Source organism: Camponotus floridanus, unplaced genomic scaffold, assembly GCF_003227725.1.
Source record: "Camponotus floridanus strain SB8 unplaced genomic scaffold, Cflo_v7.5 scaffold2, whole genome shotgun sequence".
NCBI classification, from domain to species: Eukaryota; Metazoa; Arthropoda; class Insecta; order Hymenoptera; family Formicidae; genus Camponotus; species Camponotus floridanus.
This window is the reverse complement of record NW_020229325.1, coordinates 1,325,069-1,350,144: the sequence shown is the minus strand read 5'-3', so window position 1 is coordinate 1,350,144 and position 25,076 is coordinate 1,325,069. Positions and strand designations below refer to the sequence as shown.

The window sequence follows — 25,076 nt, the reverse complement described above, 5'->3', positions numbered from 1 at the left end:
GATATTATCATGATTAAACAAAATATAAAAATACAATTTTATGATAATAAATGTATACTTTGTTTTTATAAAAAAAATACATAATATAACTTGCTGCCAGTATATTAAAATTAACAATATGGAGATTTCTCATGTATCTTTTATATATATATACATACAGGGTGTTCCAGTTATCTTCCGTCATCTTTCAAAGACAGATTCCTGGGATCATTTGAAAACGATTTTTCCTCAACGAAAATCGTCTTCAGATGATCCCAGGAATCTGTCTTTGAAAGATGACGGAAGATAACTGGGACACCCTGTATATTATATATATATATATATGACAAGACAATTAAATAATATTACATTAAATAAACTCTATATATTTACATTAGGAAAGAGAATGCTAAATATAAACAAAATATCGCAAATATCAACAAATGTAAGATTGTTTAAAAAATTAAAAAAATAATCAGGAATACAGCTTCCTCGATTATACTGATAAGAATAAAAAGTCGATCTTTCTTAGAATAATATCATTTAGACGATCCTGTTCAAAGGTCGGATTTAAGACAACAATATTTTTCTGCTTCATTGTTATTTTCCTTCAAATACAAACATTAATCTTTGTCAATAGAAGTATTTTTCATAATATCATCTTTAGTGATATTTTGGTTCATTTGGTCATTTTCGTACTCCACAAAGTCATCAAACAAGCTTGGCCATGCTTCTGCATCATCGTAAGCACCAAGATCATCACCAATGCTTTCGACAAAGTTTAGAAACATATTCCAAGTATCTCTAGGTATCCCCCGGATGTGATGACATTTGAGGAAATTAAGCCATCTCATCAAGAGCGGAGGTTCACGTATTGTGAAGACAAGTCTCCAAAGGACGATTGCCATGTCAGCCGGTAAAATTCTTTGACCAGACGTCACGTCGAGGCCAAATCGGAATGTGAATCGATAGAGATCTTTGAATGAATCACTATTGACCGTCAATTCCTGAACAATTTCAGGCAATCGTGCCTGTATACCACGTATACTGTCGACCTTCATAGCTTTTAATCCTGTGATAAATTCTTGGCGTGTGAATTGGCACATTTGCTCTGCATTTAACTTCCATGCAAGCACAAGAACTTTAAATTCATCAGGTGATAATTGTAAATCATCACAGAGTCTTTCTATGCCATCAGCTAATATCGCATCTTCATGAGGATCCTTAAAAATAAATATGTAAAATCAATATAATTAAATTGTGATTAATAGTATCTATGTTATAACTCTTTCTTTTTTGTAATTCCATAAGTTATATATAATATATGTAAAAATTATTACCTTAAAGTAATCTATTATGCTTTACATAAATTTTTTTTGTCATAAAATATAATTTCTATATATTTTTGTACAAAAAGAAACACATATCTCTTTTACCTTATATTGGTAAAAAAGTGCATTTAATTTGCTCTCCGATGGTTCCTTTTGTTGCTTAGATTCGGTAGCTAAATTAAGACCAGATGATGTACCAGATCGTCCTAATGGCTGTAATCTCGCATAAAATCCGCGTGATAAGCGCAGATTATTTTGTACACTAGGCACAGAACCACAATTATCTGAGCCTACATTATTAAATGTAGATAGTGTACTTATAGATTTCCTATTTCCATTTACATGTGTTTCAGGCACAAAAGGACCAGATTGTTGGCAAGAACTTGGGAACAAACCTCTGAGTTCCATTGTTTCTATAAAATATAATAGAATTTTAAATCTATAAAGTTATATAAAAGAGTTATATTTCTTTTGAGAATTATAAACAGTTAATCTATTATATTACTTTGTAGTTTCCAATAAACAACCCAGAATGTAATTATATAAAAAAAAATTAAAGTTATTACACTATTATCTCTCAAAAATAATAAGTAGCATTGCAATCTTATAATATGCAATATACATAAAGTCCATATGATTATAGCATATTAAACGTATTAATACAATTAATTGATGTAAACATATTAATACAATTAATTGATATTTACAACAATATAGTAGTACTAAACATACCTTCTTTATGCTCCAATGCAATTGATTGTTCGGTATTGGTTGATGGTGGAAGTGGCACCTTGAAGCACGAGAAACAGTTTCCCATTGATGCTGACCGTACTTGACATCAAAGATGATTATCCCATGCATCAGTGATTCAGTCTTACATTGGCAGTCTTGATGGAAAGCTGAAGAACAATACACGTAATGCATTATTGTTGCTCTTATCACTTACAGTCTATATTAAATTCAATACTTCTGCTTTATTATACTGTTAATAGTTTCATTTTCAATAAACATATGTATAGTGTAACATTTAGATATTAGAATATATCAATATTAATGCAAAAATTATATTAATGTTAAAAACGAGATAATCAAAGACATGATAATTCAGCAAATCGCACAAGAGTTTCCTGTGAAATCTAAGAAAATCTCGATGACGATTTTGATGCGTCAAGTATGTACTTGTCAAAACATGACTACAGGGGAGGAGTAGGAAAATCGTGCTAGCGTCTCGTAAGGCAAACTTCGTCGAGAGTAGGGAAATGAGTCACGCGCGCGAAATCGTTGATAGGGAGAGGGAAAGCAGAAACAAACTAAAGTAGAAGAAAACTGGAAACTGAAGATAGTCGGCAGCGATACCTTATTATTATAAGACGGTTCTTCGGCCGATCCGGGCGTCGTAAAAATGATTGTTACTTCTCAACCAAGACCTGCCGCAAAACGATACTTTGCCTCGATCGCGTTCATCGATCCTCGCAGCAGCAGCAGCAAGGAAAAACAGAAGGATGCTCCCGGATGTGTTGTACGTGCGTACGTACGTATCTGCTTGTGTTTAACGTTTGTTTTCTGCAAAAAAATCGCCAGAATCAACGGGAGGACGCCGCGATATTCGTCCCGATATTCCCGGACATTTTTCCTACGCGAAGACGAACGCCCGGTGGTAGAATTCGGCTTAGCAGCCGAGTCTGCGTCATTTGCGACGATGCTGCAATCGCGTGTGACCGCGCGACGTCGACGATGACGACGACGACGACGACGACGACGATGTCATTCCAGGCGCACAGCGTTCATCCGCGATTCTGATCACAGCAGTCGACACAACACGCTCACCATTCAACACCAAGCGATCGTCCCGTGAAAACACTGCGATGAAGACATTCCTCGTGTTTCAGTGTGTCATCGACGAACAGAAAAATCCCTTGGTCGATTGACAAGTTACCGTGGCTAGAGTCATTCGTCTCGCCTACGTTGCACATACATGAAACTATCAGCTGTTATCAGCTGTCAAGGCCGCAGCACACACTTTTGCATAAGCGCATAACCGTAAGCGTAGGAAAATTGATTGGTTCATTTTCTTATGCATATACTTGGGGACCAATCAATTTCCTTATGCTTATGGTTATGCGCTTATGCAAAAGTGTGTGCTGCGGCCTTCATCAGCTGTCATCAGCCAATTGTCAGCAGCCAATCGGCACATTGCAACAAAGTTGCGTTCGAAAATCTATTTATCAGACTAAAATAGCGAGTAATTAATCAATTAGAACAAAAATCCGTATCAAACTACGCAATAAAGATTAAAGATTGAAGATTAAAAATTGGAATTTAACCAATCGGAACGAAAGGAATTAAAATTTCTTTCTTCTGATTGGACAATTTTTAATCTTGAGAATCTTCAATCTCAACTTCAAGATAATCTAATATGGATTTCAGAGACCATTAAAGATTGAAATTTAATCATTCAAAATAAAAGCAAAATGAAATTTCTTTTTTTAATTGATCAAATTTCAATCTCAACCCAGACAGCACACATGTCCAAAAGATATCTAAAAGACGACTTAAAGACATCTTAAATCCTTTAGATCCTTTAGACTTTATCTTTAAGACATCTTTTGGCCTTTTCGTGCTGTCTGGGAATCTTCTGTAAATAGCCAAATAAAAAGGGAGCAAAAGATTCCCTTGTCCTGATTGGTCAATGAAATGTTACTCGACAACTTGGGTCTGTTCTTTTTAGCTGCACTGCTGCACTAGTGCAATTAGTTAGAGTGAAAGAAAGTATGTTTGTCTCTTTCTAACTTATTGCACTAGTGCAGCAGTGCAGCTAAAAAGAACAGACCCCTTGTTTTTTGAACGTAATTAAAATAGCCTAGGAACATTTTTACGCGAACCTAGTGTTTATTTTGCCTTATGTTATCATTCGTGATGTCAATGATTCGAATCGGCAAAATCGTGACAGTCGCACAGTGCCATCGGTGAAAGTATAATCGTGTTGCGACGAGAATTACATTACGAGTTGATCTTTCCTACATTGTTTCGATAATTGACAATCATCGTTACGATCTTGTTACGAAGGCATCTTTTGCTGAAGTTCCTTCTTGGTATGTAAATCGATTGAAATACGATTATTGTTTAATGAATGCATCTCAATGTCCGCAAATTATAGCCCAATGAATAATAGTGGTGTATGAGATACATCTTAAATACTGAAGAACAATAGTTCTTCATTAATTTATTTCATCGTTTTATATATGTGCTTTTATTTTTAATATTTCTTTTATTAAAATTTTATACACATAAAAAAATATATCTTTATTTCGAGAAATTTCAGTTTCCTTTAGGTATGTACATACATACACATTGCATTATGTCATGTAATACATTGACTTTTGCAAATATTTTACATAATTTCATATATATTACAAATATTGAAGAATTTTATGATTCTTTGTAAAAAATATGTTTCTCTAACATTATTTATTTATAATAATTATATATATATGTTATTTAATTACATATATCATTACATCATAATTACATATATTATTTTGATATCAGAAATCATACATAAAGAGCATATTGTAATCCTAAATTAGAATCTGACAGTATCATAGGTTTCAAAACTTTCATAACAGGAATTGTTAATTAGAATATTAAAAAAAGTTTTGTCTTTCAATTTTTACGTAATTTAAAATTTAGATTCGTGACAATTTGATTTGTTATAATTTGTTAAGCATCTTTTATGATTTGATTTTCATAACCTATCACAAAGATTGTTTTAATAACCATAAGGAAACCCATGATTAATTAAAGGCACAAAAGAAAATCATCCATTTCTTAAAAAAAAGGAAAGAGAAAAATAATTGTTATATTACTTATTATTAAATTCATTTACTTAGATCAATTTTGAAATAAATAATATAAGAAATTTACTATATTATATATTGTTATAACTTAATAAATTATATTCAATCTATCTATAAAGTATATTATAGTACATTTTCATTATAAATAATATTTCATAAATTATATATATGTTCTATTTAATATTAAATTTAATTAACAGGTAGTACACAATGTCGAAATTACCACGTATTACTAGGTCCTTACGCATGTTTACTTCTCTTGAACGTAGAGGAGAAGCAGTAGATTTTGAACCAAATGATTTAATAAGAAAAAGGCAAGAAAGACAAGAACGAGCAAAAGAAGTAAAAAGGTAAATTGAAAATTAAGAACGTAGATTCTGAATTTGAAAGAGCATTTATATAGAGAATGTTTAACTCTTTTGGGACAATTATGGTATATAAATCATGCAATTTTTAAGTTTTGAATATATAAATTTCCTTTCCTTTCATTTTAATTATTGTTTTAATTTCAAAACTAAAAATAAGTAAAGATAAAATTTCAAAATTGTTTATTTTCTCTTTTTATCAGGTTATCATAAAAATGTGGTTTTATAAAATGTGGTTTTAAAAAATGTGGTTTTATAATACTTTTAAAATATAATATGTTTTATGGATTTAATTATATCACATTTACTAGTATAATATAAATGTAAGATACACAGAGTTTGCACAATTCTTCATAATCTTATATTTTCATATATATATTATAGCACTCTTGATTGGCATGATATATACAGAAGTGCATCTAAAGATTTTATGATACATTTATCAGCATTGAAAGATATTGTGCAACAAATTTTAGGTGAGTAATTAAATAGTAAAGATAAAACATATTTATCTCTTATTTATAACAGATATATTTTTGCAAATTAAATTTCAGAAATTAATGAAATAATCTATTTTTCCTCACATATTTGTATTCTTAATTCTACATTTAATATTGCAGAATATGAATGAAGATAAGACATTGTATTTAATAAGAATTTTTTAGTATATTGTTTTATTGTAAATAAGATTATAATTTTTATTCATTTTTTTCAGTTGATGCTCCTCCAGATGCCATAAATGAATTCATAGTTTATGCATTACGTTTATTAATCGAAGAGAACACCTTAACGCGAGAGAAATATAATATGCTTGGGCAAAAAGTTGGATGTCTAACATTTCATTCCGCAAATAATATGATGCAAGTATGTATTCCTATAATTTATATCAATATTTGTTATACCATATCCTATTTAATCATTTTATATCATTTGATTTAATTCTACTTAGATAGTCAAAAAAATTCAGGAAGAATGTTATGAAGAAGCTGTAACATTGTTATCAGAATCTAAAGAAAATATGGATGATTCCAATATGCGTGTTTTTGGTAGAAATATTCCCTATAATCAAGCAAGAGTTGTGTGGCCTAACACCAGTGGACTTCACAATATGTCTACACAAGGGATAAATTCAAGTACTGATAAATTTACAATGATGATACATGACACAGCATCTTCAGTACAGAAAAAATCTGTAGTGAGTAAGATATAGATATGAATTAATTAATCTATAATTAATCTTCTACAATTTTCTCTATTTTATTAATTGCAGTTTGACAAAGCAACATTTATAAAAGAATTAAAAAATTGTTGTAAAGTTGTTGCAATGTCATATCAGGATTTTGAAACGGTCATAGTGGATAAGCTGAGGAATGTACAAACCGAAAATATACAAACCGAATTATTCGATATGTTAGGTTTTGAACATTTAGAATTTATTGAATATATTATCGAACATCAGAAGACTATTGTATCGACATATTCATGTTCAAAAGTGCCCAAGAGACAGCAAACAACTGTAAATGGACCTATAATTAGTGGTCAAGTCACTGTACAATCCGAACTAGAAAAAAAGTTATGTAAACAAGTACGTAAAGAAGAGAAAAAATTAACCAAAATGGCGAACAAACGAGATGTCAAGTCGGAAATTGAAGAAACTGAAATTATTCCAACCGAACTCCGACTCAAGAGACAAGAGGCATTGATAGCTAGGAATGCACCAATATTTCCTAAAAAAAATACATTGAAAAGAGGTACACAGGAAAAATATCCATTTGTATTTGATTCTAAAGCTAACGCCAATGCGAGTTTTGTGTCAGGGCAAAAGTTAATTCTAGCAGAAGATGTTGAGAGAAAGAATAATGATCTCTGTGAGGAAGTGTATATACCGGCACCAAAAAAAGAACATATTGATGTTAACGTAGATACTGTATTAATATCTTCCCTGGACGAAGTTGGTCAAATGGCTTTTAATGGCATAACGTCATTAAATAAAATTCAGAGTATAGTCTTTAATGCGGCGTACAATTCCAACGAAAATCTATTGATTTGCGCACCGACCGGAGCTGGAAAGACAAATGTAGCAATGTTGACTATAGTACATCAATTAAAACAGAACATTCAAGATGGACAATTGCAGAAGAGTCAGTTCAAAATAATTTATATCGCACCTATGAAAGCCTTGGCAGCGGAGATGACAGCCAATTTTAATAAAAGACTCAGTCCTATGGGCGTATGCGTTCGTGAGTTAACTGGCGATATGCAGCTGACAAAACAGGAAATTCAACAAACTCAAATGATAGTTACCACACCGGAAAAATGGGATGTTGTCACGAGAAAAGGTACAGGCGATATTTCTCTCACTAGTATTGTGAAATTGTTAATCATTGATGAAGTTCACTTGTTGCACGGTGATCGAGGACCCGTAGTGGAAGCGTTAGTCGCGAGAACTCTGCGTCAGGTGGAATCATCACAGAGTATGATTAGGATAGTCGGCCTCTCCGCCACATTACCAAATTATGTGGATGTTGCACAATTTCTTCGTGTCAATCCTAATAAGGGTTTATTCTACTTTGATCATCGCTTCCGACCAGTGCCCCTTAGTCAAACTTTTATCGGCGTGAAAGCTACCAAACTGCTACAACAAATGAGCGATATAGACCTCATGTGTTATAATAACGTTATAGAAATGGTGCGTCAGGGCCATCAAGTTATGATATTCGTGCATGCACGAAATGCCACTGTAAGGATGGCAAATGTCCTAAAAGAAGTGGCATTAAAGAACGATACGCTTAAATATTTTCTATCAGATGGGCAAGCGAAACACATGAACAATGCCTTTGCCAAATCGCCTAACAAATTTCTCAGTGAATTGTTCAATAGTGGGATATCGATACACCACGCCGGTTTGCTGCGTTCAGATAGAAATCTGGTTGAAAAATATTTCGCTGATGGCCTGATTAAGGTCCTGGTGTGCACCGCCACATTGGCGTGGGGTGTGAATCTGCCTGCTCACGCAGTTATCATAAGAGGAACTGAGATCTATGATTCAAAACACGGTTCGTTCGTAGATCTGGGGATACTGGATGTCTTACAAATCTTCGGCCGCGCTGGTAGGCCACAATTTGACACATCGGGTCATGCGGTTATTATCACATCGCACAATAAATTATCTCATTATCTGTCACTGTTGACGAATCAAATACCGATCGAAAGCAGTTTTATCACGTATCTGGCCGATAATTTGAACGCTGAAATAGCATTAGGCACCATATCAAATGTGCAGGAAGCGATCGAATGGTTGAGCTACACTTATTTATTCGTACGAATGAGAATAAACTTTCAATCATACGGCATGGTTTACCAAGATATCGCGAACGATCCCCAGCTTCAGAAGAAACGAAAAGAGCTCGTGGATTTCGCCGCAAAGAGGTTGGACAAAGCACAGATGATTAGATACAATATACCTACCGGGGATCTTAGTACGACTGATTTAGGACGTATCGCGAGCCATTATTATCTCAAATATGATACGATCGAAATCTTTAACGAACTTCAGAAATCTATCATGACCGAAGCCGAAATTTTGGCTATGATCACGCACGCCCAGGAATTCAATCAACTCAAGGTGCGAGATGATGAAATAAAGGAATTGGATGAGCTGATGGAGCAATGTGAGATGGTGGCAAAAGGCGGCGTGGAAAATGTCCACGGGAAAGTCAATATATTATTACAGACATATCTGTCCAAGATTCGTGTGAACACAGCATCATTGATATCCGATATGGCATATGTCACGCAAAATACTGTGAGGATAACCAGGGCATTATTTGAAATTATGCTTAGACGGAACAACTCGATAATGGCGGGACGACTGCTGGAGATGGCAAAAATGTTCGAAGCCCAACAATGGAATTTCTTGACGCCGTTGCGCCAATTCGATTGCTTGCCTATGGAGGTCATTAACAAAATCGAGCAGCGGGATCTCGGGATCTATCGATTGCAAGAAATGGACGTGAAAGAAATTGGCAGTATTTTGCGAGATCAACGAGCAGCGATACTAGTGAAAAAATGCTGCGACGAACTGCCTGTATTAGATATGGAATATAGCTTACAGCCTATTACGCGTACCGTCTTAAGAATACGTCTCACGCTGAATCCGCAGTTTCGTTGGAACGACAAGATTCATGGAAAAAGTTCGCAGGCCTTTTGGATTTGGATCGAGGATCCAGATAATAACTTTATTTATCATCATGAGTACTTTATATTGACGAAAAAAATGGTTTATCAGCAAATCGAACAGGAACTTGTGATCACTATACCGTTACTCGAGCCACTGCCGACTCAATATCTCGTAAAAGCCACAAGCGATCATTGGCTTAATTGTGAAAATACAATTCCATTATCCTTTCATGATCTTATCTTGCCGGAGACTCACCCGCCGCACACAAATCTATTGGAATTGCAACCGTTATCGATAACCGCTTTGAAGGATCCATTCTTCGAAAATTTGTACAACTTTTCTCACTTCAATCCCATACAGACACAGATTTTTCATTGCCTATATCACACCGACAACAACGTTTTACTCGGTGCACCGACAGGTTCGGGGAAAACAATCGCAGCGGAGATTGCCATGTTTCGTGTCTTCAAACAATATCCTGATCAGAAAGTCGTTTACATAGCGCCCTTGAAAGCTCTGGTTAGGGAACGTATAAACGATTGGAAGATACGGCTGGAGGAAGGTCTAGGCAAGAAAGTGGTGGAATTGACCGGAGACGTATCGCCCGACGTTAAAATTATAGCCGGTGCAAATGTGATTGTCACGACGCCAGAAAAATGGGATGGTATCAGTCGAAGTTGGCAGACACGAAGCTACGTAAAAAAAGTGGCGCTCATAGTGATTGACGAAATACATTTACTGGGCGAAGATCGCGGACCGGTGCTCGAAGTGATCATTTCTCGAACCAACTTTATATCGTCGCACACGCACAAAAAGGTTCGAATTGTCGGACTCTCAACTGCATTGGCCAACGCAATAGATCTAGCCAATTGGCTGGGCATCGATGAAATGGGCCTCTATAATTTCCGGCCATCTGTGAGACCCGTGCCGCTAGAAGTTCATATTAACGGATTTCCTGGCAAACATTATTGCCCACGAATGGCGACCATGAATAGACCGACTTTCCAGGCGATCAGGCAACATGCGCCTACTAGTCCCTCCCTCGTATTCGTATCTTCTCGTAGACAGACGCGTTTGACTGCTCTGGATCTAATCGCCTATCTCGCAGCAGAGGATAATCCCAAGCAATGGTTACACATGCCGGAAGAACAGATGAGCGATATTCTGGAAAATATAAAAGACTCAAATCTAAAATTGATGCTCGCCTTCGGAATTGGTCTTCATCATGCTGGTCTCCAAGACAGGGACAGAAGAACTGTAGAAGAATTATTTGTCAACAATAAAATACAGGTATTAATCACTACGGCAACTTTGGCTTGGGGCGTTAATTTTCCTGCGCATCTAGTAGTGATAAAAGGTACAGAATATTATGATGGTAAATTGAAACGTTACGTGGACATGCCAATAACAGATGTTCTACAAATGATGGGACGCGCTGGCAGACCGCAATTCGATAACTCTGGCGTAGCAGTTGTTCTTGTGCATGATATAAAAAAGAGTTTCTACAAAAAATTCCTGTACGAACCATTCCCCGTGGAATCTAGTCTAATGGGAGTATTGCCCGACCATATTAATGCCGAAATCGTTGCTGGCACTATCAAAACGAAACAAGAATTTCTCGATTATTTAACATGGACATATTATTTCCGAAGATTGATGAAGAATCCGAAATATTACAATCTGGATTTTTTGGAGCCCGATCACATCAATGGATATCTTTCAACATTAGTGGAGACGACCGTAAAGTCATTAACCGATTCAAATTGTATTGCTTATGATGAAGACGAGCAGGCTCTAATTTCACTGCCAATGGGAAAGATAGCGTCGTTTTATTACTTATCGCACAATACGATGTTGAAGTTTACGCAATCGCTGAAAGAAAACTTAACATTAGAGCAATGTCTACATATACTTTGCGATTCATATGAATATAATGAATTACCTGTGAGGCATAACGAGGAATTACTAAATGAGGAATTGGCAAAATTATGCCGTTATTCCGTGGATCAGTATACCTATGATTCTCCGCACACAAAAACGTTTCTTTTGTTGCAAGCGCATTTTTCAAGACTGCCATTACCGTGCACCGATTATAACACTGATCTGAAATCAGTGCTCGATCAAGCAATCAGAATAATACAGGCAATGATTGATACGGTCGCAGAACGTGGCTGGTTGACAAGCACGCTCACGATAATGCAATTACTTCAAATGATCATTCAGGCACGATGGATAGATGAATCCGCAATCACAACATTACCACATATAAAAAAGGAAGACTTATCTTTATTTTCATCATTATCAATGGCTTTCCCGATATTATGTTTTAGTACGCGCAAAAATTATAACAAACTTGCAAAGGTTTTGTGCAGAGAATATTCAGAAGAACAAATAAACGAGGTAATAAATCTTATTATAGCAAAATATCAATTTTTTTCACTATCTGTAAAAGGCATTGTTATTATACTTATACTACAAAATCTATATCATGTTTTTTTTCTAGATATATCAAGCAATTAGAGATATGCCAATAATATCTGTTGATTTAATGCTGGAGAGTTCGTGGGATATTGACGCTGAAAAAAAGAAGATAACATTAAAAGACAATAATGTCGATTCTATGATTGTTCGACGGAATGAAGAATATACGTTAATCATTGGACTGAAAAGATTAAATAATTCCAAAACTTTGAAAGCGCATTGTCCAATGTTTTTGAAGGGAAAAGATGAAAGTTGGTTTTTAATATTAGGTGATATTCCAAACAAAGAATTATGGGCTCTAAAGAGAATATCTGGAATAAATAGTCAGCAAAGATATCACCAATTGCAATTTACTGCACCTAATAATTTGGGTAAATTTCACTTTATATATATTTGTAATTCCATAGTTTTCTTTTTTGCTCAAGTTTTTTAAACCAAAAAATTGCCAATTTTTTTCAGGAATGACAAAACTAACATTCTACTTGATTTCTGACTGCTACATGGGATTGGATCAACAATATAATATTTATTTAAATGTAACTTGCTAAAAATTTAACAATAATCGAAGACCTAAGACTGAATAAGACACGGGTGATATCGTATAATTGAATAATTATCGCAAGTTTTTATTATATTGTTTAATTAACACAATTCTTTTTATATCGATAACATAAAAGACAGCATGAAGAAAAAATTATAAGTTTAATATGTATATTAAAATGGTGTCAAAAAGATAAAGTAGGTATGTGCAATGTAATTAGGAGATATATTTATCGCAAGTTGTATATTTAGAAACACTTGTATATTTTTTCTTGCATAATTTTACTACACGTCTATGAAACAATATATAGGTTTAGATTACTCTACTTTTTTTTTATACAAATATAAACCTTATTACCTTCAGTATATAAAGATAGAAAAAGCAACATGTGCAGGATCAGTTGTATAATTCCATACAATCTTCTTTTTTCTTTTTGCGTTACGAACGAGTTACTTTACTGTGAAACGTAAAGCGATTACCGTATACCATCTACCTTTAGTTTGTTCGAAATTGGATTTTCTGTATCATAAATTTATAATTTGAAATCGTAATATATTGTTTGATGCAGAAGTTGAGTAATGTAAAAAAAGAAAATAAACACACGTCATGAGTTTGAAGACTCACGTATACATTTCAGTTACATATACTGACCCCATTTCAGACTTACATCATATTATACAATAATACAATAGATTATTCGATTTAATCTCCTATGCTTAGGTAACAATAGATTGTAGAATAGGAAGGATATGAGATCATTCCATTGCTTTGTATAAAAAGAAAAAAAGAGAACATATAAATATATATTTTAAGTCCTAACTCTTGTATTGATATATCGATATTACAATACAAATTGATACAAGTTGTTCATACTAAGGGCACAAAAGAGACTTTACAGAAAATTCACAATTTATTAACAATTCAAAATAATTTAGAACTTCACAGTAAAATAAAATAATGTAAGCAAAAAATTCTTCTCTAATGTATTATATAAACTTAGTTTGATTAAAAAACTTAAAAGAAATTGATTTCGATTTCTAAATTATATAACTTTAAAAAGTAACAATATATGCATAAAAGTCCACTAATAATATATCTTTCTGGACTTATAATTTAAATTAATCTACATCAACCTAAAACATATTTGTTTTTAAAATTTATATATATATATATATATATATATATATATATATATAAATTTATATGTAGGTGTATATATATATATATATATATATATATATATATATATATATATACACACACACACACCTACATATATAATCTAGACATAAAATTTAAGCACCATAAATTGTATTTTCACTATAAGGATCATTTAAATAAATTTGTAAATTTACATAAGAAATTAATAATTATAATCTCGTTTACAAATAACAATATTCTCTTTTGTGCCGGTAGTTTGAAATTTTCTCTTTCAAATGTGCACATATGAGAAACACATTTCACTACTATATATCTACCATATATGTAGCTGTGTCAATAACCAAAGCAAAGAAATATTTAAGCTCCTTCCTATATATTGAAATCTGGAAGTACTGAATATCTCTTGTAAGTAATAAACCGAAATGCATTTATACAAATGGTTTCGATAATGGTACAGTTTCCATCTGTTACATATAACGCAAGAATTAACACTTGCCCCGACACCTGTTGTATAATAGCCACATAATACAAATAATATTATAAATTACAGCAGAGTGTTAACTTCAGTGTTCCCCTATCTTCTTTCTGCATTACAAAACCTCTCGACGTTCTGTGCCTCTATAATCTCGTTTAATAATTTATAGAACCTTATTATGTCATGCCAACCCACTTTAAGAAAATGTTTATATTCAGGCTGGTCAATGATCATATGCTCGAATTGTATATTTTTATCACTCGAGAACTAGGGAAGCACTAGCATAACTGACAGAACTGTCATTCATATTATTACATTGACTACTTTGAGCATATTTCAAAAATTTCAGATTCATTCTTTGACCATTTGTATTTCCCTTGAGACTGTGAATGGCCTGCAAAGATAAAATATATACAATATTTAGTAAAATTAGATACTTTAAAATTTTTATACAGATATCTGCACATATAATGTTTATACCTGCAATAAAACACCAATTGGATGTCGGCCACATATAGTATTACCATATTTCTTAAGATATTCAGTGAACATTGCAGGATTTAAAGTTTCTATAATGTCCATACCCTGACAAATATATGCATGCATTTAATAAATTTTCAATATTCTTAGATTACAATAGGAAAACAAGATAGGGAGATTGTCTTCTCCCCATCTCTCAAAAATAAATATATATACCATTTTATCAAGATTTTGAATAGATCTGTGGATAGGTCCACATGATCTATCATAGTAAGTATAGCGAAAACGTTGTCCCCAATGGCAGAAATCAGAAGAGATGACAAATAATGTTTGCGGATCAGCCATGTAGGGTGCTAACAGTCTCCCATAAAGCGCTTCTCTATCCGGACTCAAGGATCCCACCAAAATTGGGATTATGGTAAATGAATCCTTAAATCTGTGTACACATATAAGAGACATGCCCACATGAGTAATGTACTTACTTTTATTCATAATAAAAAGAAATAAAAGAAATTGTACAACTCTCACTTACTCTGCATTATATTTCTCATGAATATAATTTTCCATATTCCGATTATATATAATCGGGAATTAATTTATTTCTAAACGTACCCTTCCATAACTTTGGCGATGAACGGCAACTGCATCTCAATACTATGTTCTTCTTCATCTGTGTTCAGATCCATGCATTCGAAATGACCAGTTTCTTCAAGTTCTCTTCTCACTGTTAAAATGTATGCACATTAAACTTTTTTTAAGCGCTCTTTATATAAGAAGCGCTTATAAATAACATGGTTAATATTTTTATATCCGTCACATGAGAGCTAAGCATATATTTTTTAATAAGCAATATTGATGCAGAAAAATAAAATCTGCATATATGCACCTTGTTGATCAATATGTAGATCATATAACGGTGTTCGGTAAATGGAAGTCGAAGATAGGGCACAGCCTGGTAATCTCACATGATGAGAAGGCCCTAGAATAAATATCCTACGGCTGCATAACAGCACGTTGCACGTTTCATTTGACTGAGAAATTTGAAAAATTACAAACTATACAAATATAAAACTATACAACTATACAAATTACAAATTACATATTATAAGGGCATATAATCATAAAATATGAAAGTTACTAGTTACATTATAAGTTTACAAGTTTATATTACAAATTCACAAGTTTACATACAAAAATGCAGCATAATGAATTTCTTTATTAACCTATTGTAATTAAAGAAAATCTTTAATATTTTGCATAAGACATTGTTACAAAAAATATATAAGTGATAAAAAGACAATATTATATTTTAAAGCCACAAGGCTTAAATGCTTTGTCTCTTTCTCATATTTTTATAAAAACCATAATAAATTGTTAATTATTAGAATAATTGAATTGATATAATCTACTTACACAACTACAGGACTAATTTGCCGATAAGCAAAACCAGCACATGCCCCACAATAACTATATCCTGCATGCCTGCAAAATTAATTATACAATTATATCATTTTTACATATATATATATAGCGAGGAGTTTTTTAAGATATATTTATATTTTCTAAGTGATTACTAACGGGGCAATGATTGCTCTTGCAGGTCCATGAGATAAGTCAGCTGCACCTAACCAACCTTCTAATTGTTTACTCAACTCTGGACCTATAATAAAGAGTTATAATTTTAATATTACATAAATATATATGAATAAAAATTTTTTATCACAAGCATATCTTTAAAAATCTTTAAACAAATATATATATTTCTATATGTATGTAAACAAGATATATATATTTCTATATGTATTACGTATACTAAAAAAATATTTTTATATATATTTTCTGTAATATATTGCATTTCTACAGATTTTCATCAGATCCAATTTTAGCTTCTTTGGATGACACTACATTCTATTATTAGTAACCTATTTTTATTTTGCACACGATAAATTAATAAATTGTTTAAAATTTCAATTTACAATATTAACATTTCTCGCAAATTTATCCACGGATACTTTATCAAATAAACAAAGTTGTCGACATGTACGAGCAATAAACAAAAAATGAAGTACATTTTTTACAAATGTTCCTTACCATTGTCAGAGTACCAACTACCAGCGTGAGAGGCTCTCCTAATTAATGCCATTTTTGGACCGAACGCGCTTGTCTCTTTTCTAAAGCGTGTCTTCCTTGGAGCTTAACGCTTAACGGCACTTCATCTAATGTGAACGAAAGCTCGGCGAGATCAGGCGTGATAAAAGTGACTTATATCTTAGCCGAGAGTGTGTAAAATGTTTATAAAACGCTATCACAAAACCTTGACTATTGTCCTTCCATAGATTATTCAGTGAATATTCAAGTTGACCCACCGATACGCGTCGACTTGAAAACAAAGAAGTGCAACATGACAGATTGGTAATCTCTCCTCAGATCGCGACGCGATGCGGATGGGCCTTTAATTTACGATCGAGCTCAATTCGCGTTTAATTTGACATTACGAAGGCTTCGAAGCTTTTGATCGACCAATCAGAGCAAAGAAGCTTTTGCTCCGTTCGTCTTGATTGGTCAATCGAACAGTACAAATTTTGGTAGCATTAAATGGAACGTACTTTCGCCCGAGAAAAAATAATATCCGCAAAAATACCCTAGATTCGTAGGACGAGGAATCGCGCATCCTTAGTCAAGTTCGAGACTGTTGCATTTTCGCCGAGACGACGACGTACTCGACGATACTTTAACGATGCGAAAGCATACACGAGGTGAAAATATCCTCGAGGGATTTGTTACGCGCGATGTCAGCCGCGTACGAGATCCATCGATCAACTCGACGCGCGTCTCGGGTCGTTCGTTCGAGTAGCGACGTAGAAATTGTTAACATGGCAGACGTTCGTGCCTCTAGTGTTGTTTAAGTTCGTGAAACTACGAGTGACAAAACAGTAGGTCCTGTTAACTGAAGGGCACTGTGATGTGTATGAAATCCCGATCGCCGCGTGCCCCGATGTCCACGTGTGTGTTCGCACTTTAACGCGCGCGCGACAAAGTGACAGTTTCGGCCAGTTTGTGTTCTCCGAGTCGCGCGAAGACCCCTCGCCGAGAGTCCACCGATCGTCGCCACCACCGCCACCGCCAGAACCTCGCGACCGAGAGTCAACATCTCGACGACGTTTTCGCGTGTGTGTATTTTTTCTTTTTTTTTTTCTTTTTTTTTAAACACTCGTCCACCTCGTCCGTTCGTCGCGAGCACGATGGGACTCGTCGCGTCGTGATACGCAGCTGGTGGCTGTCCCGTCCCAGGTAGTGTCGCGGCGCGCCGCACTTTTTCCTTACGCTGCTTTTTGACGTTTCGCACACCACTTTATAACCTTTTGTCCCTTTTGTGCCTGTCTCTATCCGTTCCGATAGTGTCAACAATATCGTTGATCAGTCCGTGTTTACTTACTACTACGCGCGACGATTCGCGCTTTTATTCGCGGACGGACCTTAGGTGTCTCTCTCTATCTCTCTCGCAGTTTTTGAGGGAAATGCGCGGAAAACGAGTATGCCAAGCCACTATTATCGTACATGATCTCTTTACAAGATAGAATTGACATTAATGAAAGATAAAATTCATATATACAGCTGTGATATTATAGACTTATGAATCCTACGATTTTTTTTAATGTGCTGTAAAAAACATAAGATAGAATTAGATTTGGCATTGTTAAATGTATGTCAAAATTTTAGAATTTAAAATGAGATTTTTCGTCAGTTTTTTTTTTATACATGTGTCTTGTTCTTGATTCTTGTTAAAGTATAAATTTTATTTAACATAAAGTGACATACATTATTTACTGTACTTATTGCAGTATAATGAGTTTACAAAATTCTGTTTATAATAGAATTAACATATATCTGATAGGCAGAGTGATTAATTTGAATTATTATATACAACTTGTAGAATTTTGAATCATAGATACATATTTAATTTTGTTAGGTATAGGTAGCGTATATGTATATATAAATTGCTATACTTTATATATATATAAAAGTGTTAATAATATTGTTTGTTATTACAGATGTGTATATTCTCATCTCTGTGCTGCATTTGAATATAACTATTACTGAGAGGCTGTGATAGGAGAAGGAGGTAAAATAATAATGTATATTTTGATAGCAGCTCGATCAATGGAAAATAACTTGTGATCTCCTTTGTTTCAGATCACAAATTTTTGTCATGGATCATCGGCGATCCCATGAAATCAAAGTGTCTTTGAGTGTTGTATTAGAAAAAAAGAAGTGGATGTGCTAACCAAGTTTTGCAAAACAGGAGTGCTTGGTGTGCCTATTTTCAGGCAAAAACATTTTCATTAACTGTGGTGCCATCGGGCTATGGCCAATTTGAACTTTGAACAACCACCACGCAGTATTGCGAACGCAAGTCTCAGTTCACGCGCAACAGGCGGTGGGGGGGGTTTAAATACATCGACCCTCACGGGTCATGTCACGCCTACCTCGGGCATGTTCTCAGGTTCATCTGCAAGCACCTCGAGTACAGCCAATTCAGCGGTAGTTGCCACTAACGTTTATCCCGGAGCATCGGGCTCTGGCGGCGGACAGAACAGCCATCAACAACAGCAGCAACTCTCTCCTATGGGCAGTAGAGGACTGTTTGGGCAGAGAGCTTTTACCGATAGACGTACGATGCCTGCTCTTGGGTTAGTTCTCTTCTTCATTATGATATTCGTTATGATAAGATTCTGCATCTTTGATATCGCGTCATCGGGAGTGAATTAGATAATCGAATGTAATAATGTAAGGCCCATAGCTTCTTCTCTTTTGCTTTTTTCTTTCTGTCTCTGCAATCATTTCCATCTATATTGCAGAGCTTCAAATCCAATGGGTAGTATGGGCAGTTTCGGAATACCTCCAAGTCGTAATTACGGATCTCAAGGTGCGGTTAACAATTTCCACTCTGTTTTCGGGAGTGGAGGCGGTGGAGATACAAATACTCCCCCTTTGTTAGATCTCTCGGAGTTTCCCTCCCTAACGAATAGAGGTCAAGGTGATTCTATGCCGCAACCTAGTCCCATGCCAGGGAAACAGCCTTATGGTTAGTGTCAAAAGAATGCAAACATGCAAGAGCAGATATATTTTCATTGTCAATTATTTATAATATTATAATGCATCTACGGATTTGAATATTAATCTTCTTTTCTTTTTGCAAGTAGAAAGACTTTCATGTGACTTTATAAAAGCTTATTGTATTTTCCATTTTGAAATAATATTACCGCTCTCGGTATTGAGATATTGAAATTTCAGAATAATATAAAGCATTATTCATGTGTACATATGAAATTTACATATATGTTTAGCATAGATATAAGTAGTTTATGCTAATGTAATTGTCATTCAATGTAATTATATGTTACAGTTGGGATGGTCAAGCAGCCGACATCCGAATCGAGCGAATTTACTATGAGCTCGGAAGATTTTCCTGCATTACCAGGTACGCAGAATCGAGAAGGCCCATCACCTGGTGGTAGTGTGTCTGGTGATAAAAATATACCTGTAGGACTCGGTCCGGAGATCGGACAGGACGTACTACAGGCCAACAGAGCTCCAGGATCTGAAAAATCTCAGTCTTCTAAAAGAGGCATTCAAACATCGCCCGACGGTAACTAAAGTTTCATTAGATCCGTATTTTGAACGAAAGATGCACGATTACTTAACTAAGTTTTTAACGTTTATCTTATAATTGTTGCATGCAGGTAAGGTGACAAACATACCCGCAAGTATGGTGAAGGATCAATTCGGTATGGTTGGACTCTTGACGTTTATTAGAGCGGCGGAGACGGATCCAAACCTAGTGTCACTGGCGTTAGGTCAAGATCTTACAGCGTTAGGATTGAATTTGAATTCGCCGGAAAATCTTTATCAGAACTTTGGTGGTCCCTGGGCGGAAACACCTTGTAGACCACAAGATATAGATTTTCATGTACCACCAGAATATCTTATAAATGCCGCGATCAGGTATTGATTGATTTATTATGCATTTCAATACATTATTCCATATTATTGTCCAATCTGCACTATATCATATAATAAAAACAATATAAAAATATCTATTAACTACATATATCAAAGAAATACTTGAGATGTTGAGAACTAAAGATATTAATCTAAAAGATAGATGGAAATTATATTGATACTTGAAATATGAACACTAGATGATATGATATTGGTACAATGGTACTTGAAATTTAAAGAAAACAAAAATAAAATGGATATAATGTTGACACTTTTACATTAAGATAAATAATTATTTTACCAACAAATATTAACTTTTTTTTCTTGTTTCAGGGATAAACTAGCACCAGTTAAACTAAATCGGTATAAAGATGATCTACTGTTTTATATGTTTTATACAAATGTTGGGGATGTATTGCAATTAGCCGCGGCAGCAGAATTGTAAGTATGATTGATTTTCATGCTAAGAAATATATTTTCGCAAATATGATATTCATATGATATTCATATAATTCTGTATGTGTGATACAAAGGTACAGCAGAGAATGGCGATATCATATGGAAGAAAAAGTTTGGATAACACAGGCACCAGGTTTGGGAATTGTAGAAAAGACGTCGACATATGAACGTGGTACTTATTATTATTTTGATGCGCAAAACTGGAGAAAGGTAGCTAAGGAATTCCATTTGGATTACACAAAACTAGAAAGTAGACCTCATCTTCCCGCGAACTTTCACCAAACTCAGCCTTGACTACAGGTATGTACTTAATTTTCTTTATTTATATATAAATATATGTATAAATTTAGAAAATGTATACAATTATTAATAGAAATACCAGAGAAGAAATTATATATATGTGTAAAATTAATGCTTTTAATATTGTATCAATACTATGGCACTTTGCAATTATCTTCCCATACTCTTAAAAAAAATAGAGATAATTTCCAAAATAATAATCAAAATTATATATTATTTGTTCTAGACTTGTCTGCAGACCATTGTGCTGTCTTTAAGCTGGAAACGAATCAGCTATTGTATAAATGAACAAATTTAATAATCTTTAATAAAAACATAAAATTTGAAGAGTAATAAAGAAAATTTTTTTATCAATAACTTAAGCACCTTCACCTCCATAACAATTATAATCAATTCATTATCATCATCAATATCTTGCCACATCGTTCTTCTGCTCCTAGACATGCTTGTAGACATTTGTTGTATTTCTTCATGATCCTGTCACATTATATCATAATTTGTATTATAAGTAACTCTTAATTTTTCCGCTTGTGCGGCAATATTAATTATATTTTCCGAAGCATTTATGACAAAGTGTTCAATGTAATTTCGACTGTTTTTCTCACATTCTTCTAGGAAATATCTAAAGAGAAAAAGCAATATATAATGAAATTACTTTTAATTTTTTTTAGAAAATAAAATCGATTTTCAAATGTATACCTATAATTAACCATTAAGCTACAGCTATTTGCTACTCCACGCGGCGAAGGATCAGCCATCCAGTTTATTCGCCACATCACAGCTCCATTACGCAAATGAAAATTAGCTGCATAAACGTATACAAATTATTAAAAAAAAATTATATTTTTTCATAAAATATTTTTTAATCATTTATTATTTACAATACTTTATTTTAGGAATATCTATATATATAATTTGTTTTATGATTGATTATGAAAGGAAAAAAAGAGCAACACATACCAACATTATTTAAAGCATAGCCACGTCGTTTTTCCTTATATAAATACCATGTACATGCTCGAAGTAATGGTTCTTTTAAAAATTCTGATAATTGCTTATCATTTGTCCATAATGAAGTCCTCAGAATCTTTTTCAGGGCTAATACCACATCTTTTGTTTTTAACATATCTTTTATAATTTCATATTCTTGCATGGTAAATATGAATGTTATATCTGTGAGACAAATATATTAACATATTACTTTTATTTTTATTTTTTTAAATAATTTACCTTGTTTTATTTTATCGAATAACCATATTGTAAAATTTGGTATTGGTGATAAGCTTGATAATTGGTGCACAGCTGGAAATTCAGTTGTAATCCCGATAGCTACCTCTTTTATTAGATAATTACCAAGCTCAATGCCCTACAAAAAATATTTCTTTATAGCTACATGTAACTTTATCTATATAGTATATACAAAATTATTATATAACACATGTGTGTGTATACATATATATAATTTTTTTTAAATTTGTGATATTCTAAATCAAATGAAATTTTTATTACTAATTACCTGCAATCCTTTCTGTGTAGATGCTATAGAATAAAATATTGCTGCTTTTATTTTTGATTTATCTTCTTCTAAAAATGTTATATGTTTTTTTGCATTTCCTAGGATTCTAGATTCAGCTTCCTCAATACCCTTTACAGAATCTGTAAATCAAAGATACATTAAGATTACCAGCTACACTATTCTTTTTTGTAAAATGACTTCAATTAAAAATTGAAAAACAAATTTCCTTGTATATTTAACCTGGTATAATATCACATAATGCTGTATGCAATACAACAATGGGTTCTCTTGGCATGGATGGATGTGTAAATATGTAACATCTTCTATATGGTCCAACTCTGCGTTTCAAATCCAACCAGTTTCTTATAGGATGTATGGCTTCATAATCAGAAACCTTTTAAGATTTGAAAATAAAAAATCAGAAATAAAAATTGAAAATAAATGAAATATAAAATAGGAGTTATTGTTACCTTTTGCAATATATCACATGCACTTTCCCAAGTTATTCTCTCCATATGTAAGAAACCTATTGAAAACCAGAGCAAAAGCAAATCTCGCAAAGTATGATTTAGCTGTTGTATTATTATACTTTCATCTGTATCTTTTGCTTCTGACATTAGTTCCTAATAAAAGTATCTCAATGGAAATAAAAATCTAGCTTGATATGATAAAGATTTTTATACTTTATAAGAAGAATGTAACGCTACTCGCAATTTATAATATAAATTATATTTTAATATCTATTTACCAGCACATCAGTCCTTAAATCGACTAAAAATTTTACACCATGCTGCAATCTTCCTATGATAAAAAATAACCAATGATAAGCAGGCGTAAGAACATTCTTCAAAGTTCTTTCATGAGTAATCATTTGCCTCTCATTTTCAGGCTAAAACAAAATTAAAATACTATCATCTTGCAACTATATTTTCTAAGATATTTATGTATTTTTTTCTAGATATTTATGTTTATGTATGATAAATCTATATATAGATACATTTCGCAAAATATTACTATATGAAAGAAACGTGCTAAATACATTCATATCAATATATTATATCACAACTTGAAATAAGATTTAATGTATCTTGAATATAATTCGATTAAAATTGACTATCACATACAATAATATACCTCGGTACAAACTAACTTTTTTGCCACTTGACTTATATCATTATGTTGGACAGCATATTGTAAAGCCAATGTGCGTAAAATCCGCTGGCGATTCTCTCTGTTGCTCTCAGTATATCTGACACATAATGCACGTACCTTGTTCTGTAAATATTTTTTATGTAAAAATTTTTGATAGAAAAAATTGCATTTTATATCATAAAATTAAAAATTACAGCAACCTCTATAATCCAGTTACTGATTTTGATACTTTTGAGTTTAAAAATTTCCTGCAGTTCTTCATCCACAGGCAATGTGCTATTTGTTTTGACATGTAATGAAGTTGATGATCTTCTATATTCAACATTCCGCTTCGATATATTAGCAAAATGTATTTTTGTCGTGAGCCCATAATGTCGAGTAATCGGTAGAAACTCGGAGAAAAGTTTTCCCAACATTGTAATCTTTTATGAAGTTTAGTTGGTTTGCAACTGTATATCTATAGCGTCAATTAATTTTCTATAAAAAATATAAACACGAAATCCTTTTCAAGTTTTAATTAAACTATTCTTTTATATTAATGAAACGAAGAGTAATTATAATTTTAAATTAGATTTTAATGAAAAATAAATTAAACTTTAAGATACTTTATTTCCAACAGGTATATCGCATGTCACGTACTCATTACACGTATCAGCTGTATCAGCTGATCACAGCTGATGAGCTGATACATATGATGAATACGTTGTATCAGCTCCTACAGTGAACAGCTGTTATTGAACTGCTGTTTTGTGTAGATAAAAGCATAATCATTTATTACCTACTTTAGATAAAATCA

The 25,076-nt window shown here is 33.2% G+C and overlaps 5 protein-coding genes across 9 annotated transcripts; 2 read left to right on the top strand and 3 right to left on the bottom strand.

Annotated features, from left to right (window-relative positions):
- Positions 1-447: 447 nt before the first annotated feature.
- LOC105258308 (DCN1-like protein 3) lies at positions 448-3,300 on the bottom strand. Of its 2 annotated transcripts, none has more exons than XM_011269493.3 (4): positions 2,667-3,300; positions 2,043-2,209; positions 1,416-1,723; positions 448-1,202 (listed from the first exon to the last, which is right to left on the bottom strand). In XM_011269493.3, exons 2-4 carry the CDS (start codon positions 2,125-2,127, stop codon positions 603-605), a joined length of 993 nt encoding a protein of 330 aa, XP_011267795.1. In that variant the 5' UTR covers positions 2,128-2,209; positions 2,667-3,300; the 3' UTR covers positions 448-602. The 2 variants fall into 2 exon arrangements, with proteins under 2 accessions (XP_011267795.1, XP_011267796.1); XM_011269494.3 differs by lacking the exon at positions 2,667-3,300 and adding an exon at positions 2,429-2,510.
- Positions 3,301-4,250: 950 nt separating this feature from the next.
- LOC105258306 (activating signal cointegrator 1 complex subunit 3) lies at positions 4,251-13,054 on the top strand. The gene is made up of 8 exons (XM_011269492.3): positions 4,251-4,402; positions 5,368-5,517; positions 5,917-6,008; positions 6,248-6,396; positions 6,482-6,727; positions 6,803-12,112; positions 12,216-12,564; positions 12,653-13,054. The coding sequence occupies exons 2-8, from the start codon at positions 5,378-5,380 to the stop codon at positions 12,739-12,741; spliced, it is 6,375 nt and encodes a 2,124-aa protein (XP_011267794.1). The 5' UTR covers positions 4,251-4,402; positions 5,368-5,377; the 3' UTR covers positions 12,742-13,054.
- A 1,251-nt stretch (positions 13,055-14,305) lies between these two features.
- Positions 14,306-17,229, bottom strand: LOC105258305 (protein MEMO1). Its single transcript, XM_011269491.3, has 8 exons — positions 16,942-17,229; positions 16,429-16,510; positions 16,264-16,332; positions 15,737-15,849; positions 15,463-15,574; positions 15,067-15,286; positions 14,851-14,955; positions 14,306-14,764 (listed from the first exon to the last, which is right to left on the bottom strand). Exons 1-8 carry the CDS (start codon positions 16,991-16,993, stop codon positions 14,627-14,629), a joined length of 891 nt encoding a protein of 296 aa, XP_011267793.1. The 5' UTR covers positions 16,994-17,229; the 3' UTR covers positions 14,306-14,626.
- Positions 17,230-17,546: 317 nt separating this feature from the next.
- On the top strand, positions 17,547-21,988 carry LOC105258304 (CCR4-NOT transcription complex subunit 2). Of its 2 annotated transcripts, none has more exons than XM_011269490.3 (9): positions 17,547-18,020; positions 18,903-18,973; positions 19,045-19,541; positions 19,710-19,936; positions 20,258-20,500; positions 20,595-20,856; positions 21,187-21,294; positions 21,387-21,612; positions 21,839-21,988. In XM_011269490.3, the coding sequence occupies exons 3-8, from the start codon at positions 19,216-19,218 to the stop codon at positions 21,604-21,606; spliced, it is 1,386 nt and encodes a 461-aa protein (XP_011267792.1). In that variant the 5' UTR covers positions 17,547-18,020; positions 18,903-18,973; positions 19,045-19,215; the 3' UTR covers positions 21,607-21,612; positions 21,839-21,988. The 2 variants fall into 2 exon arrangements, with proteins under 2 accessions (XP_011267792.1, XP_011267791.1); XM_011269489.3 differs by having other exon boundaries at positions 17,547-18,141.
- Positions 21,989-22,042: 54 nt separating this feature from the next.
- LOC105258303 (malonyl-CoA decarboxylase, mitochondrial) lies at positions 22,043-24,979 on the bottom strand. Of its 3 annotated transcripts, none has more exons than XM_025408047.1 (11): positions 24,920-24,979; positions 24,481-24,757; positions 24,263-24,403; positions 23,877-24,017; positions 23,599-23,751; positions 23,369-23,522; positions 23,129-23,268; positions 22,843-22,978; positions 22,573-22,785; positions 22,312-22,417; positions 22,043-22,234 (listed from the first exon to the last, which is right to left on the bottom strand). In XM_025408047.1, the coding sequence occupies exons 2-11, from the start codon at positions 24,694-24,696 to the stop codon at positions 22,093-22,095; spliced, it is 1,542 nt and encodes a 513-aa protein (XP_025263832.1). In that variant the 5' UTR covers positions 24,697-24,757; positions 24,920-24,979; the 3' UTR covers positions 22,043-22,092. The 3 variants fall into 3 exon arrangements, with proteins under 3 accessions (XP_025263832.1, XP_019885276.1, XP_011267790.1); XM_020029717.2 differs by having other exon boundaries at positions 24,481-24,737; positions 24,886-24,973; XM_011269488.3 differs by having other exon boundaries at positions 24,886-24,971.
- Positions 24,980-25,076: the final 97 nt, after the last annotated feature.